A 12,995-nucleotide genomic window follows, 5' to 3' on the forward strand; every position below is an offset into this window, starting at 1 on the left:
AAAAACATTCCCTCGTTTTTGTTTCAACTGCAAGATTGTATTCAATCCCTTAGTGAACTCGGTTATAAGAACTAAAATAATGCAAATAAGATGTAACATTTTTCTTATTTAAGGCAGACCTGTCATCTTTGTTTTTGGTGTTGAATATTAAATAATGAAGTCTAATAGATCTAACCGATAATGTAGGTATAGGGTATGCTATAAACTGTTTTCTTTCAAGCAGACTTGTATCTGAACAAACTGACAGATTTTAAACACACGGGATTTATCAGCAATGCACCTGTCAACCTGCTCTGGCTCTCCTAAAAAGAAATCCTGGCTGATTGTACTTTCCAACTCCTGCTTTTAAAGTTCAAATCTTGTTCTGTTACTGTTTGAAATTCAAACCATTCATATCCTCTCTTGGGTAAACCCGTGTCTTTGTGAATTAGCTTTTAAGTGATAAAATGCCTTGAAAGTATTTTCTTTGGTAATTTCCTAGAGAAACTTAATAACATTTCCTCTTTAATATGTGTTGTTTTAGATCCGCAAGCAGCAGAAGGAGCATGCTGAACTTATAGAGGAGTACCGGGTAAAACAGCAGCAAAACAATCTGACACCCATAATGCCTGGGATGCCCCAAATGCCGGGCCCTGCTGCCATGGTCCCCAGTGGACCCCCTATGAATCCCATCATGCAGATGCCTCTTCATCCTGGCCCGCCCAATTCAGCTCCGTGTATGCCCAACCCACCACCTGGCTGGCATCCAGGTGCTCCTTTGCCCATGGCTGGACCGGGAATGCCCCCTATAATGCCCCCCCAGGTACCTGTCGGAAATCCAGGCCAACCTCTTCAGATGCCAATGGGTAATTTACCTCAACACCCACAAATGCCTGTGGATCCCCAGGCACCACCAGCTCCATCAGCGGGTGTAAAACCCATGCAGTCAGGTGGTATGAAGTTTGATGACAACAATCCATTCAGTGAAGGCTTCCAGGAGCGGGAGAGGAGGGAGAGGCTTAGGGAGCAGCAGGAGAGACAGCGGGTGCAGCTCATGCAGGAAGTTGAACGTCAGAGGGCCCTGAAACACCGTATGGAAATGGAGCAGCAAGGGATGCTGGGGCCGGATAGCAACATGGCGCCTCTTACTCAGATGCCATTTTTTAACACAGACCTGCCACAGGACTTCATGCAGCCCCAACGGCCTCCTATGCAGCAACAGCAACAACTGGCACCAATGTTCCCCCAGCAGCTGGGCATGCAGCCGGGCATAGGCTCGCCACCTGGGACCTTTATGCAGGGGGAAAGGAGGGCCATGATGGGCAATGGGATGATGCCCCGTGACATGGGGCCTGGTTTTGGGCCTGATAATCTTGCCCTTCAAGCACCTAATTTCCCCCAGGGTCAACCAAGACCTCGCCAGTTCAGTGGACCAGGAATGATGCTTCAGATGTCAGGTGAGGGTCCATTTGGAGTCGACTCTTCTACACCTCTGCCGTCCAACTTCCCGGGCTCAGGTCAGTCTCTGATCCAACTCTACTCCAACATCATCCCAGACGAGAAGGGGAAGAAGAAAAGAAACCGCAAAAAGAAGAAGGATGATGACGCAGACTCAGTCAAGACGCCTTCTACTCCACACTCAGACCTCACAGCCCCTCTCACACCATGTGTGTCGGACACCTCCTCAACTCCAACCAGGAACACCCATCTATTCGGTGACCCGGACTTGTCAAGGTCCCCCTTACTGGGATCTTCCACCCCGAGTCACTCAGAGCTGGAGAGGCAGCTCTCTGGAGGCCAATCCGGACACCCTGGTCTCTTATCAGATATGGCAAGAGCCCAGGCTCAGGAACATGACAGGATCCTCAGCAACATAAAGCTGGAGCAGACTGATGCCAGCGAGTGTCATGGGCCACGGGATGGGCACATCGGCTCAGGAATGAGCTCTGTGAAGGAGGAAGGCAATAAAGGGAGTGGGTCTCCCTTCACTGCAGGGCAAAGTCCAAACAAGGGGGAGACTGGAAATGAACTACTGAAACACCTACTGAAAGACAAGAGCACACCTCCACCGGGATTCTCCCAGCAGAGGTCGGAGGAGAGCATTCGCTCAGAGGAGGACGAGCTGGCGGACTGCAAAGCCCTGCTGAGGCAAAGCTCCATGGACAGCAATGGGGTCAGTTCTTCTGTTAGTCATACAATTAGATCAGTGAGGGGGTGATCATAGTGAGTCATAGACCGGCTGAGTGATTCAGATGGGGGGTGCGTCATGGTTAAATTGGTCAGAGCTGATGATTTTTGAATGAGTCATGGTTCTCTGTTTGAAAACATCTAACTGTTCGACATAAAGCTGCTCAAGTTATTCTACATTAATTCCTGCCTTTTTATGCAAGTATTACAATCTTTCCCTCATCTGTAGGCGTACTCGGATGGCACTCAAGACTTTTCTGGCCCTGTGCTCCCCGAACAGGAGAAAAAGAAAGGAAGGAACAAAAGGGCTCCGAAAGGAGGAGAGAAACCTGCCTCGCGCTACAAGAAGAGGAAAAAGGAAGGGGATGAGAGGCAACTAATGCACTCAGGGCCTGACACTGTAATGACCCAAATCAAACAGGTAAGATTGATTTTACCACCTTGTAACCTGCTCTTTATAAAAATGGTCGAAGCGCCACTACCGCTCATATTTGGGAACAAGGGATGGTCGGAAGCAAAAGCTGGAAATCTGAACGTTTTAATCAGAATTCAAAGTAATAATTAATGCCAGAACAGAAAATGGTCCCCACGAAGTGCACAGACACTAATTTCACATATTATAAGCATATTACTATAATTAGGTACTTGTTGGGTGACAGTTGCACACAAGCTGTTATTATTGAGGAGAGTGGAAGGAGATTTGCTATTATATTTCAAGTCCCTCATTGATTGATGCTTATTTATTTCAATGTTATGAAGCTGACTGAATCATTAAAACTGTAGTACACACATCTTAGCTAAATGAAATATGCAGGCACATGGTTCACTAGTTCCTCACAAGTACAACTCAAGTTTGGCTAAACTGGAAATTATAATTGACTGTTGCTTTGAGCTGGAAAAGTTTCTGTACTTTATTGTACAATTAACAGTTTGAGTCTGCTCTCGTTTACTTCCCTTTGCAGCAGGGTTGATAACTGGACTAGAGATTAGACTTTGAGAATTAGTTTTATACTTACAATATAAAATCCAAACTCAAAGCCACATTTTTAGAGATGGCAGTTAGGGAGGACTATATCTAATTTTACAGGATATAAAATATCTATATACAGCTCCGGAAAAATTAAGAGAGCATTCCACATTGTTCTTATATCTTTATCTCTACATGTATGGCAGCCATTCCAGTGTCTGTTGAATTCCAACACAGAGAACAATTGTTAATAGTTTATAGAATACAATAATAAAAAAAACATGTATTTATAGACATGTCTATAAATAATAAAACAAGAGAAAATGATAATGCTGAAGTTGTCTCGTAATTTCTTCTGCGGCTGTATGGGAAGAAAATGACCGCCAAATAAAAAACAAACACCTGTGAGCTTTAAAAATGACTGGTAATAGTACTTAAATTGGCAAATGAACATGGTATACTAACTGACAATTTTACACCAAACACTATTAACGCTATTGTGCTCATTCTGATTTCACTCCTATGCCTTCCCCTGATCCTGTTGTTCTCTCCCGACAGCAGCTCTCCCTGCTGCCCCTCATGGAGCCTCTGATTGGTATCAACTTCGCCCATTTCGCTCCCTATGGCAGCGGTCAGCTGAACGGAGAGAGCCTCCTGTCTGGTACATTTGGCAGCGCCTCACTCGATGGAGTCTCCGACTACTACTCCCAGCTGGCCTACAAGGTGAGATCTGCTTACTTTACCTGGTCTTCACTGGGTAAACAGACTGATGTTGTGATGTTTGAAGTGTGTCTGCATCATTCTGTGCTGACACTGCATTGGTTTTTACAGCAGAGTAACCTGAGCAATCCACCGACACCACCAGCATCTCTTCCTCCCACCCCACCACCTGTGAACCGACAGAAAATGATCAATGGATTTGCTACGACAGAGGAGCTGGCCAGCAAAGCTGCTGCTATGGGTAAGCATTCAGAAGGATCTGTTTCTCACAAAACCGTTTACATATCAGATCTACCCACTCAGTACAGCCTTTGCAGATGTCTCAGGTTGGCAGATTCTGAGTTACTGGCTGTTCCTAGAGTCAATACTAAACATGGTGAAGCTGCCTTTAGTTTCTATGCTTCCCATTGCCAGAAGCTTGCTGAATCTTTGAAACAAAGACTACAGATCTAAGCTAAATACCTGTTTTCCAATCATTTTGAAATCAATGTATTTGTCTTTTTGTTTTGTTTTTATCATTTGGTGCTTGTGCTTTTATCTGTGTGTCTGTAAAGCACTTTTGTTTGCCATGTGGTAAGACATGTGCTACATATACATTTCCCTTGAGTGTATTTACATTGTGCTCCTGTGTCATACAGTGTCCAAAGGCCTGGTCCCAAAGCCGCTGCATGTCCCATTCAGGACTGAGGAAGACCTACTAGCCAGGGCCATTGCACAGGGGCCCAAAACTGTGGATGTCCCGGCCTCCCTTCCCACCCCTCCTCACAACAACCAGGAGGAGCTGAGGTGCATAAAAACTCTATTGAACTGTTATTAGTTTTTCTGTTGATTAATCCTGGAATGTTGTTATGATAATGGCTTTGGGCTACATGATGGGGTTTTATTTTGATCTCTCCAGCAACAGAGGACAGGAGCCTTGCAAAGAAAGGGATACCCCAGACAGTTTTGTTCCATCCTCTTCTCCTGAAAGCGTTGTTGGCATGGAGATCAGTCGCTACCCTGACCTGTCTCTGGTGAAGGAGGAGCCTCTGTCCCCCTGCCTGTCGCCTGTCCTCCCCATGCTTCCTGCTCCTGATGGGAAAGGTAAATCGGCACAATTCCTTCTGTAATTTCAGTCATAATTGATTGGATAATTAGTGTTTGCAATTCAAACAACTCCAGCATCACTGAACAGTGTTTTTGCTAACGTTTCCTATTTGATTCTCCAGGGTCAGAAATCAAACTCCAGGTTATCAAAACAGAGCCTTCTGCAATGTTCTTCGGCTCCCCCTTTGGCTCCATGTCTAATGATTCCAAACAAGGCCTGGTGTCTGTAGCCATCACTATGAGACCAGCTGCAGCAGAGGTAAGCATATGTACCATGTAACAGATTATTTTACAACTATCCACATCTTTTTTTCTTACATACTTCCACCACGAAGACTGAACATCTATATGTTTCTTTCTCAGAACATCACGGGTGTCGTGGCAGCCATTTCAGACCTACTAGGCGTGAAGATCCCCAGTAGCTACGAGGTCAGTAGCACTCCAGACAGAGGGCCTCTTTCTATACTCGCTGGTCCAAGGATGGGCCCCCTAGGCATGGAGCCTCGGCCTCCTATGCTGTTCCACGGACAAGGAGACAATGGCGGGCTGCAAGGACGCATAGGACATATGATAAGACACGGCGGACCTCAGGCCATGATGCAACAGCAGCAGGCACATCATTTCCGTTTCCATCCCAACAGCCCAGGTGAGGGAATAAAACTACATTTAGAAAAATGCCTTTCTTATCAAAAGTCCTGTCTGATTTTAGCTTAGAAAAATAACTTCCCAAAATAAACAAAAAGAACTGTAATTTTGAAGCCTTTTGCAGTTTATGATGTTTTTATTGTCTCCTGTTGTATTTCATCTCATTTTATTCGTATTATACATTCTATCTTGTCTTTTTATTATTATTTTGTAATTCAATTTATCTTTTATAGCACTGTCAATCATGTTTGTTGATCTTTAAAGCCTACTGAGACAAACATGTTTTTTGATATTGCGCTATATAAATACACTTCGATTGGATTTATTTTCAGAACTCATATTTATTTGGTACCTTAAAGACCAGTGCCATAACATTGTGGATGTACTGTCAGAGAATTCAATGCTAAATAGATCCTTGTAAAATCATGTTTCTCTGTTACTTCAGGCGCAGCTCTGGCTCGAGGACCTGACCAGAGGACGCCTGCCAGCCCTGGATGTAAACCGCATTGGTGCTGCCACTGTAAGGTGGTGGTTCTCGGGAATGGAGTGCAGAAATCCATCAAAGATCTCCCCGCCCACATGAAGGTACCAGATTAGTTAGGCTTAAATACTCCAGAAGACAGCAGGATGGATATTAAGTAATCAGGCCATCTGTCAGCTTGAGCACTCCATGCTTAAAATGTGATTTTGAATCTAACAAAGCAATTATGCATCATTTTATAATTGATTTCCCAATGACTAGATGAGGCATGACTGGATGCCCTGACTTTACCTTAGAGGATATATTATCTACATTAAGTCTAAGGAACCATAGACGTACTGTACACACTCGTTAATACAGCAGCATTACTGCATATATCCTCTGATTAGGTAAATTTGCCATGCCATTCTTAAAACCATTTCAGATTAATTAGTGGGTTAAACATCATGCCCCCTGACTATAATCTTTGGGATTTTGGTTATTTCAATATTGTAGGTTCTTGATGTTTATTTCATAACTTCAGTTAAGCTTAAGCAGTTCACGTTGTTCAAGCTTTGATTTAAACATTCCTTATTCCGCCTGTTAAAACTCTGACTGATTTCCCTCGTTAGGAATCTGGAGGCCGTTTTAAATCTGAAGATCTGGTCTTCTGCAGTCACAGCTGCTTCCTTCTCTACTGTTCCTCATCACCCGTACAATCCAGGTCAACCACAGAAACCAAGGTTTGTACTTAGGTGGCTCTAAATCACATGCGGTTGATCTGATTATTTCTGATTTCATGCCTTACACAATGGCTCTTGTCTCATCTTTTCAGGAATCAGTGTCCCTTCTCCCTTCTTGCGAGCAAACGGAAAGCCTTTCTAAAACTTCCCACCAGTACAACAACAACATGTCATCGCTGGACGTTCATTGCCTGGCTCAGCTTCAGCCCAAGCAGTCTCCCCCCTCTACTCCTCCTATTCCCTTCCCCATGGCAGGCGGTACACCCAAGATGGAGATGAAGTCCGATGCCATCAAAGTCACGGTGAAGCTGAAGGCTCGGCCTAGATCCCATGAAGGCTGGCACCAGGGGAAGAGACAGAAGGGACTCCGTTGGAGGAAGTGGACGGTCCAGGTCGTAGTGCCGAGAGGGAATTCCCAACTCCCAGATGAAGATAAGATCGACGAGCTCCTGAAGAAGCTCGGGGCCTCGCTGCGCCCTCCTGTCTCTCTGCGGGACCACAGGCGCTGCTGTTTCTGCCACCAGTTCGGAGACGGGATCACCGACGGCCCTGCCCGACTTCTCAACCTAGACCTGGATGTGTGGGTGCACCTAAACTGTGCCCTGTGGTCCACTGAGGTGTACGAGACGCAGGCCGGCGCCCTCATTAACGTGGAGCTCGCCATGCGACGCGGCCAAACGGTGCGCTGCGCCTACTGCCAGCAGATCGGAGCAACGAGCGGCTGCCACCGCCTCCGCTGCACCAACGTCTACCACTTCACCTGCGCTCTGCAAGCCCACTGCACCTTCTTCAAGGACAAGACCATGCTGTGTCACGCCCACAGGCCCCGGGGAACAGCCGGACAAGCGCTGGATCATGAGCTGCGTTGTTTCGCTGTCTTCAGGCGTGTCTACGTGCAAAGAGACGAGGTGCGTCAGATTGCCACGGCTGTGCGGCAGCCTGAGCTAGGCTACACCTTCAGAGTCGGCAGCCTGGTGCTGCACGCAATCGGCCAACTCACCCCTGTACAAATGGCAGCCTTCCACTCCAACACGGCCATCTTTCCAGTTGGCTACGAGGCTTGCCGCATCTACTGGAGCATGCGTCATGGCAACCACCGATGCCGCTACGTCTGTTCTGTTGAGGACAGGGAGAATGTGCCGGAGTTTTCCATCAGAGTCATCGAGCAGGGCTACAAAGACCTGGTCCTGACCGACAGCTCTGCTAAAGGTTTGTTTTTAAACAATCTTTTATTTATAGGTTAACATAATTTTCAATTTCCACTCGCTTTGTGACCACTATCGTGTTAAAGTGTTTTAAATATATTATGTGTGTTGTTTGAATTATGTTTTGATGAATTGTACCTCTGTAAAGTGTCTTTGAGCTTTTAGAAAAGCGCTCTATAAATAAAATGGATTATTATTATTATTATTAATAATAAACTGTAGTGTTTTTCCTTATTATATTAATTGTTTAACTCATGGTACCACTTTACAATAAGACTACCCTTATAAAGGGTTTATAATTAGGTTGTAAACACTTTATTAATCCTTAAGAACCATTTTCTAACATAGTTTTCATACATCAACACAGGCTCACTATTTGGCAAGATGACTAAGCCTTGTGTTGGCTACCTAGCTTACTCCATCTTCTTCATCAGCCAACATCCTTGGTATCTGTTGTTGACTGAGTTGATGTTTCTTGGCGTCTCTTTATGACCATTTATTATAAATAGCTAATATAAGGCTAAGCAGTACAGATAAATGTGGGCTCACTATTTCGCAATCAACCGGTCACAGTTGCCATTTTTATCTTTTGTCTTATAAAAGTGTATTAATGATTTTTAAACAACCTTATTAATAAATGAATTACAAACTATTCGTTAACCCTATATAGGGGTAGTTTTATTGTAAGGTGTTACCTAATTCACATAATTTACCATGTGTGCTTGTGTCTGTGATCAGGAGTGTGGGACAAAGTTCTGGGTCCTGTTTCTGAGAAAAGAAATGAAGTCGGCACTCTGAAGCTCTTCCCTGTTTACCTGAAAGGAGAGGACTTGTTTGGCCTCACAGTCCCTGCAGTCACCAAGATCTCTGAATCGGTTTGTTTCATAAATTATATAAATGTAGAGAATTGCATAGGTCAAAGTTTGTAGAGGCTGTGTTGTTTAAAACCTTTTTTTTTTTACTCATTTATTCCAGCTCCCAGGAGTAGAGGCTTGTGTCAGGTACTCGTTCCGTTACGGACGCAACCCTCATGTGGAGCTGCCTCTCATATTCAATCCAGCCGGCAGTGCTCGCGCCCAGCCAAGAACCAGCACTCCCTTCATGTCGCTGGTGATAAGGTACATTTGAGTGAAGCTGACATTTGTTATTTGTCACCAAGCAGAACACAAAGGGTATTATATTTTCATTGTATCCCCCTCTCCACATAAAGGCCACATCCACAAGCTGTATCCAGCAGCAGTGCCCGGTCTAACCAGAATGTGGCCCAGGGAGAAGGTGGCGCCCCCCATAGCAAGCCTCCGGTAAATCACCCCAGGTCTTCTCAGTACCGCTGGATGAAGAGTGAGTGGAGAGCCAATGTCTACCTGGCCCGCTCCCGCATTCAGGTCAGTGTCAAATCAGATGATTATTTATTTCTCAGCTTTTCGATACTGTGTCATGGGGACAGAATATATATATCTTTGTCTGTTATTTGTTCACAGGGCCTGGGGCTGTTTGCTGCGAGAGACATTGAAAAACAAACTATGGTGATCGAGTACAATGGAACCGTCCTCCGAAATGAGGTCGCCGTCAGCAAGGAGAAGATTTACAAATCCCAGGTATTCATCTTCTTTTCATATGATTAGAGCTGAAACGCCCCTCCCACGACAAACGGCATGTTAATTCTGTTCTCTTCTCTCCTCGACAGAACCGAACAGTGTTCATGTTCCGCATCGGCAGCGAACACATTGTGGATGCCACTCGAACTGGAGGGCTAGCAAGGTATTGTGACATTCCTTTGCCGATTGGGACATTTTTTAAAGACAACATTTAATAACTTCATTGTCCCGCAGCTCCAAATCAAGGACGGTGCTCTTCTGCATACTGTTTTCTTCAAGACTGTGCCCTATTCAATCTGTTACGCCTGTAGTGCCCGTCTGCCACAAAAAACATTTTTAAAATCATTTTGCACTTACAGAACACGCTTTCCACTACCTTTGAATAACAAAACAAAAACGCAACGACATGAAAAAGCAAAGACATTTGACAAAGAATAGGAAAGCTAAAATATTTTTTAGCATCAGCAGCAGTCTTAGTAGTATTAGGAATCTAGATTTTAAGTAAGAAAAATGCATTTTCCAATTTTCTAAATTCAGATCTTAAGCAAAATACTTGATTTATGTTAAGAATGTATAATTTTTGTAATTTCTTATCACTCTAAATACAAAGGTTATTTACTTCATGTTCATGCTGAGAATGTTGTGTGATTGTGTTTGAAATCTGTTTTAATTTTGTTTTGTTTTTAGATATATCAACCACTCTTGTGCCCCCAACTGTGTTGCTGAGGTGGTCACATTTGAACGGGGTTACAAAATCATCATCAGCTGCAATCGCAGAGTTGAAAAAGCAGAGGAGGTGAATATCTGCAAGTTCTTTGATTTAGAATTCTTACTTTAACTGATTGAATCTTTTCAAAAGCAGAAACAATGATGATGCTCAGAAACTGATGACTCTCTCCCTGTTTTCCAGCTCTGTTTCGACTACCAGTTTGACACTGTGGAGGGTCAGAACAAGATTGCTTGCCTCTGTGGAGCTCCTGAATGCAGGAAGTGGATTAACTGAGGAAACGACAAACTTAAATGCATTCCTTGCTAGAGAGTGTGGATGCTGTTATCTCTGCCGGGAGAAAAAAGGCTTCACATTAAAGTCATTTTCTGAATGAGCAGAAGGCCTGAGCCCTGAGAGAGATAAATGCATTTACATGTGGGTTCATCGAGAAGATGGAGAGGGAAACGGCTGGAGTAAGGGAAATGTAACACAGTAGCAGGATGTGACTCGTGCCATATGTGAGGGGCTCTGTTGTATGAGGTGCCTCTGTGTGTCTGTATGTGTCTGTGCGTCTGTTTGGTGTACATGGGGGTGCGGAATCCACCAGCGAATGAGAAAGCACTGTGCAGGGTGCGGCCTTATTGCTTACTAAGGGCAGGCCCTTTTGTTTCATACTGTCAATGTATACCGTATGACTAAATGTAGACATCACTGAATGAGGAATGTACAGCAATGAATACCGCGAAGGGAATATTAACTTGCACTAAAAAAAAAGAAAATATACAAAAAAACACACACACGAAAACTTTTTAAATACTTGATTCCATGAGTCAGTTTTATCATAGGTCTCTGTCATGTGATTTGTGTGGAATTCGAGAGGTTTTGTATTTATTACTGAGTGAATGAATTTTATTCTCAAAATGATGAGACTGAGTTAAAGAAGGCTTTTGTTTTTGAAGATTGAGGAAGACATGCTGTTACTATTGTATAAATGTACATAAAGAAAACTATAGGAATAACCGACCAAATACTACCTTAACCTTCTCGATGTTTGGGTGTTTTTAAATTGTTTTTGTTCCGTTTGTCATTGAAATTTATTTAAGATGGATGTTATTTCAGTTTGAGAGTATATATTATGATTATTCTGTACAGAATTTGTAATATAACCACAATAATTCACAAAGTATTTTTGTTGTATTAAAAGTAAGGTATTGTAGCGTAGTGTTTTGTGACTTACACATGCTTTGACCACTCAAAAAAAGAAATATTTTTGTTGACTAACGTAACGAGTTATCAGTTACAGGATCAAGGAAAAAAGACTCTTCAAATAGTGAGAGATCAGTGTGATCTGTTTGCTGTTAATCAGGTTTGATTTTAAAGAACTGTGAATTAGGTTTTGAAACCCAAAAATGACTTTTTAACTTTTTAACACGGATAGAAACACCGACATGTATTTACCTGTTTTTTGTTTTTACATTGCTTTTAAAATAAGGTGCAAACGTCTAATGATATTGTGCGTTAGACGAACCAGTGTGTGACAGGAAGAATCGTAATGGGGAACTCGTGTTTGGAACCCGGAGGTTGTTCTACCTTTTGTTTTTGGACAGAAATGGCATTCTCCTTAATCAGAAATATTTCTTATACTGACACTTCACAAGTCACATGCTTAGAAACGGAAGAGTCTTTGCGTGCACAATTTCAAGTCGACTGTAAAATTTTGGAGACAGTCCTAGAACTTGTAATGTATATGGCATGTATTTTTTTAACTTTCCGAAGACTCAATTGTATATATTTTCTCAATGAATGGTTGTAACAAAATTGTTTCTTGGATATTTTTCTTCTCTTGTATGATATTACATCATCCTGCCAGTGTGTTTGTGCTACATTTTCTTGGTTGTGTAGTCAGATTTTTATTTCATTTCCTTTTTTTTTTCTCTTTTTTTTTGAAAATGCCTTTTGAAGTGTACAGAGTATGAGGTTTGGAGTTTGTGGAATTGAATTTAGAAACATTTACAAAAATAAACTATTTTACATGTTAACCATCTGTGTACTTAATTTCAATGATCATATTTTAAATGATTGACTATGAAGCTGTAAGTATCTTTAATTTCCCTAGCTTTTGATATTGAAAAGTTATTGTATCAATGACTGAAAAAGCGGTTAAGCAGAGTATAACAAATGATTTCATAAGAAATAATTAGTACTATTTTACAGAGGCAGTTTATTGCTCAGAATACAAGGAAATCCATCTGCGGTTTCCAGGCTTTTTGCCATTATTGATCGAGGATACATAGATAGTAAACATACCCATTATTTCCCAGAGCCCAAACTTTGTGTGTTTTCTCTGACCAACACTGAAAACCCAAATATATTACTTCCATTGTCATAATAGACTCAGAAAATAGCTAAATGTCAGTTTTAAGGTGCTGGAAGATGTGAATCTGGGGCCTTATTCGTTAAAAAAAACCAAAAACATAAATAATAATTCCACTGTCAGAAAAATCCATTGGCAAAGTTATTTTAATGCTTGCTTTTTTGTATTTCTTGAATCATCTTGTGACCGCTCAGATTAATATCGATAAAGGTGGAGGATCTACTCCTTACTGGGGTAAAGGTAGGTACAAAGATACATTGAGTGCAACTTCAACATAATTAAATAGGTGTATTCTGTGTGCCTGGACATACATCTTGTTTGA

The 12,995-nt window shown here is 42.6% G+C and overlaps 1 protein-coding gene across 12 annotated transcripts in view; it reads left to right on the forward strand.

Annotated features, from left to right (window-relative positions):
• Window positions 1-12,338, forward strand: part of kmt2cb (lysine (K)-specific methyltransferase 2Cb) — a 61,017-nt gene extending 48,679 nt beyond the window's left edge. For 8 of the 12 annotated variants that reach the window (XM_063885592.1, XM_063885600.1, XM_063885598.1 and 5 more), the window contains 18 exons: window positions 524-2,152; window positions 2,396-2,587; window positions 3,692-3,856; window positions 3,965-4,094; window positions 4,492-4,639; window positions 4,752-4,936; window positions 5,062-5,198; window positions 5,303-5,585; window positions 6,030-6,169; window positions 6,677-6,787; window positions 6,880-7,996; window positions 8,731-8,867; window positions 8,968-9,110; window positions 9,203-9,377; window positions 9,474-9,590; window positions 9,680-9,753; window positions 10,278-10,386; window positions 10,501-12,338. In XM_063885592.1, the coding sequence (XP_063741662.1) occupies window positions 524-2,152; window positions 2,396-2,587; window positions 3,692-3,856; window positions 3,965-4,094; window positions 4,492-4,639; window positions 4,752-4,936; window positions 5,062-5,198; window positions 5,303-5,585; window positions 6,030-6,169; window positions 6,677-6,787; window positions 6,880-7,996; window positions 8,731-8,867; window positions 8,968-9,110; window positions 9,203-9,377; window positions 9,474-9,590; window positions 9,680-9,753; window positions 10,278-10,386; window positions 10,501-10,593 (5,085 nt within the window). In that variant the 3' untranslated portion in view covers window positions 10,594-12,338. The remainder of the gene's footprint in view (window positions 1-523; window positions 2,153-2,395; window positions 2,588-3,691; window positions 3,857-3,964; window positions 4,095-4,491; window positions 4,640-4,751; window positions 4,937-5,061; window positions 5,199-5,302; window positions 5,586-6,029; window positions 6,170-6,676; window positions 6,788-6,879; window positions 7,997-8,730; window positions 8,868-8,967; window positions 9,111-9,202; window positions 9,378-9,473; window positions 9,591-9,679; window positions 9,754-10,277; window positions 10,387-10,500) is intronic. The other 4 variants (XM_063885596.1, XM_063885603.1, XM_063885604.1 and 1 more) reach the window with 2 other exon arrangements.
• The last annotated feature ends 657 nt before the right edge of the window (window positions 12,339-12,995 follow it).

The sequence above is a fragment of the Eleginops maclovinus genome, chromosome 6, assembly GCF_036324505.1.
Source record: "Eleginops maclovinus isolate JMC-PN-2008 ecotype Puerto Natales chromosome 6, JC_Emac_rtc_rv5, whole genome shotgun sequence".
Lineage (NCBI taxonomy): Eukaryota > Metazoa > Chordata > Actinopteri > Perciformes > Eleginopidae > Eleginops > Eleginops maclovinus.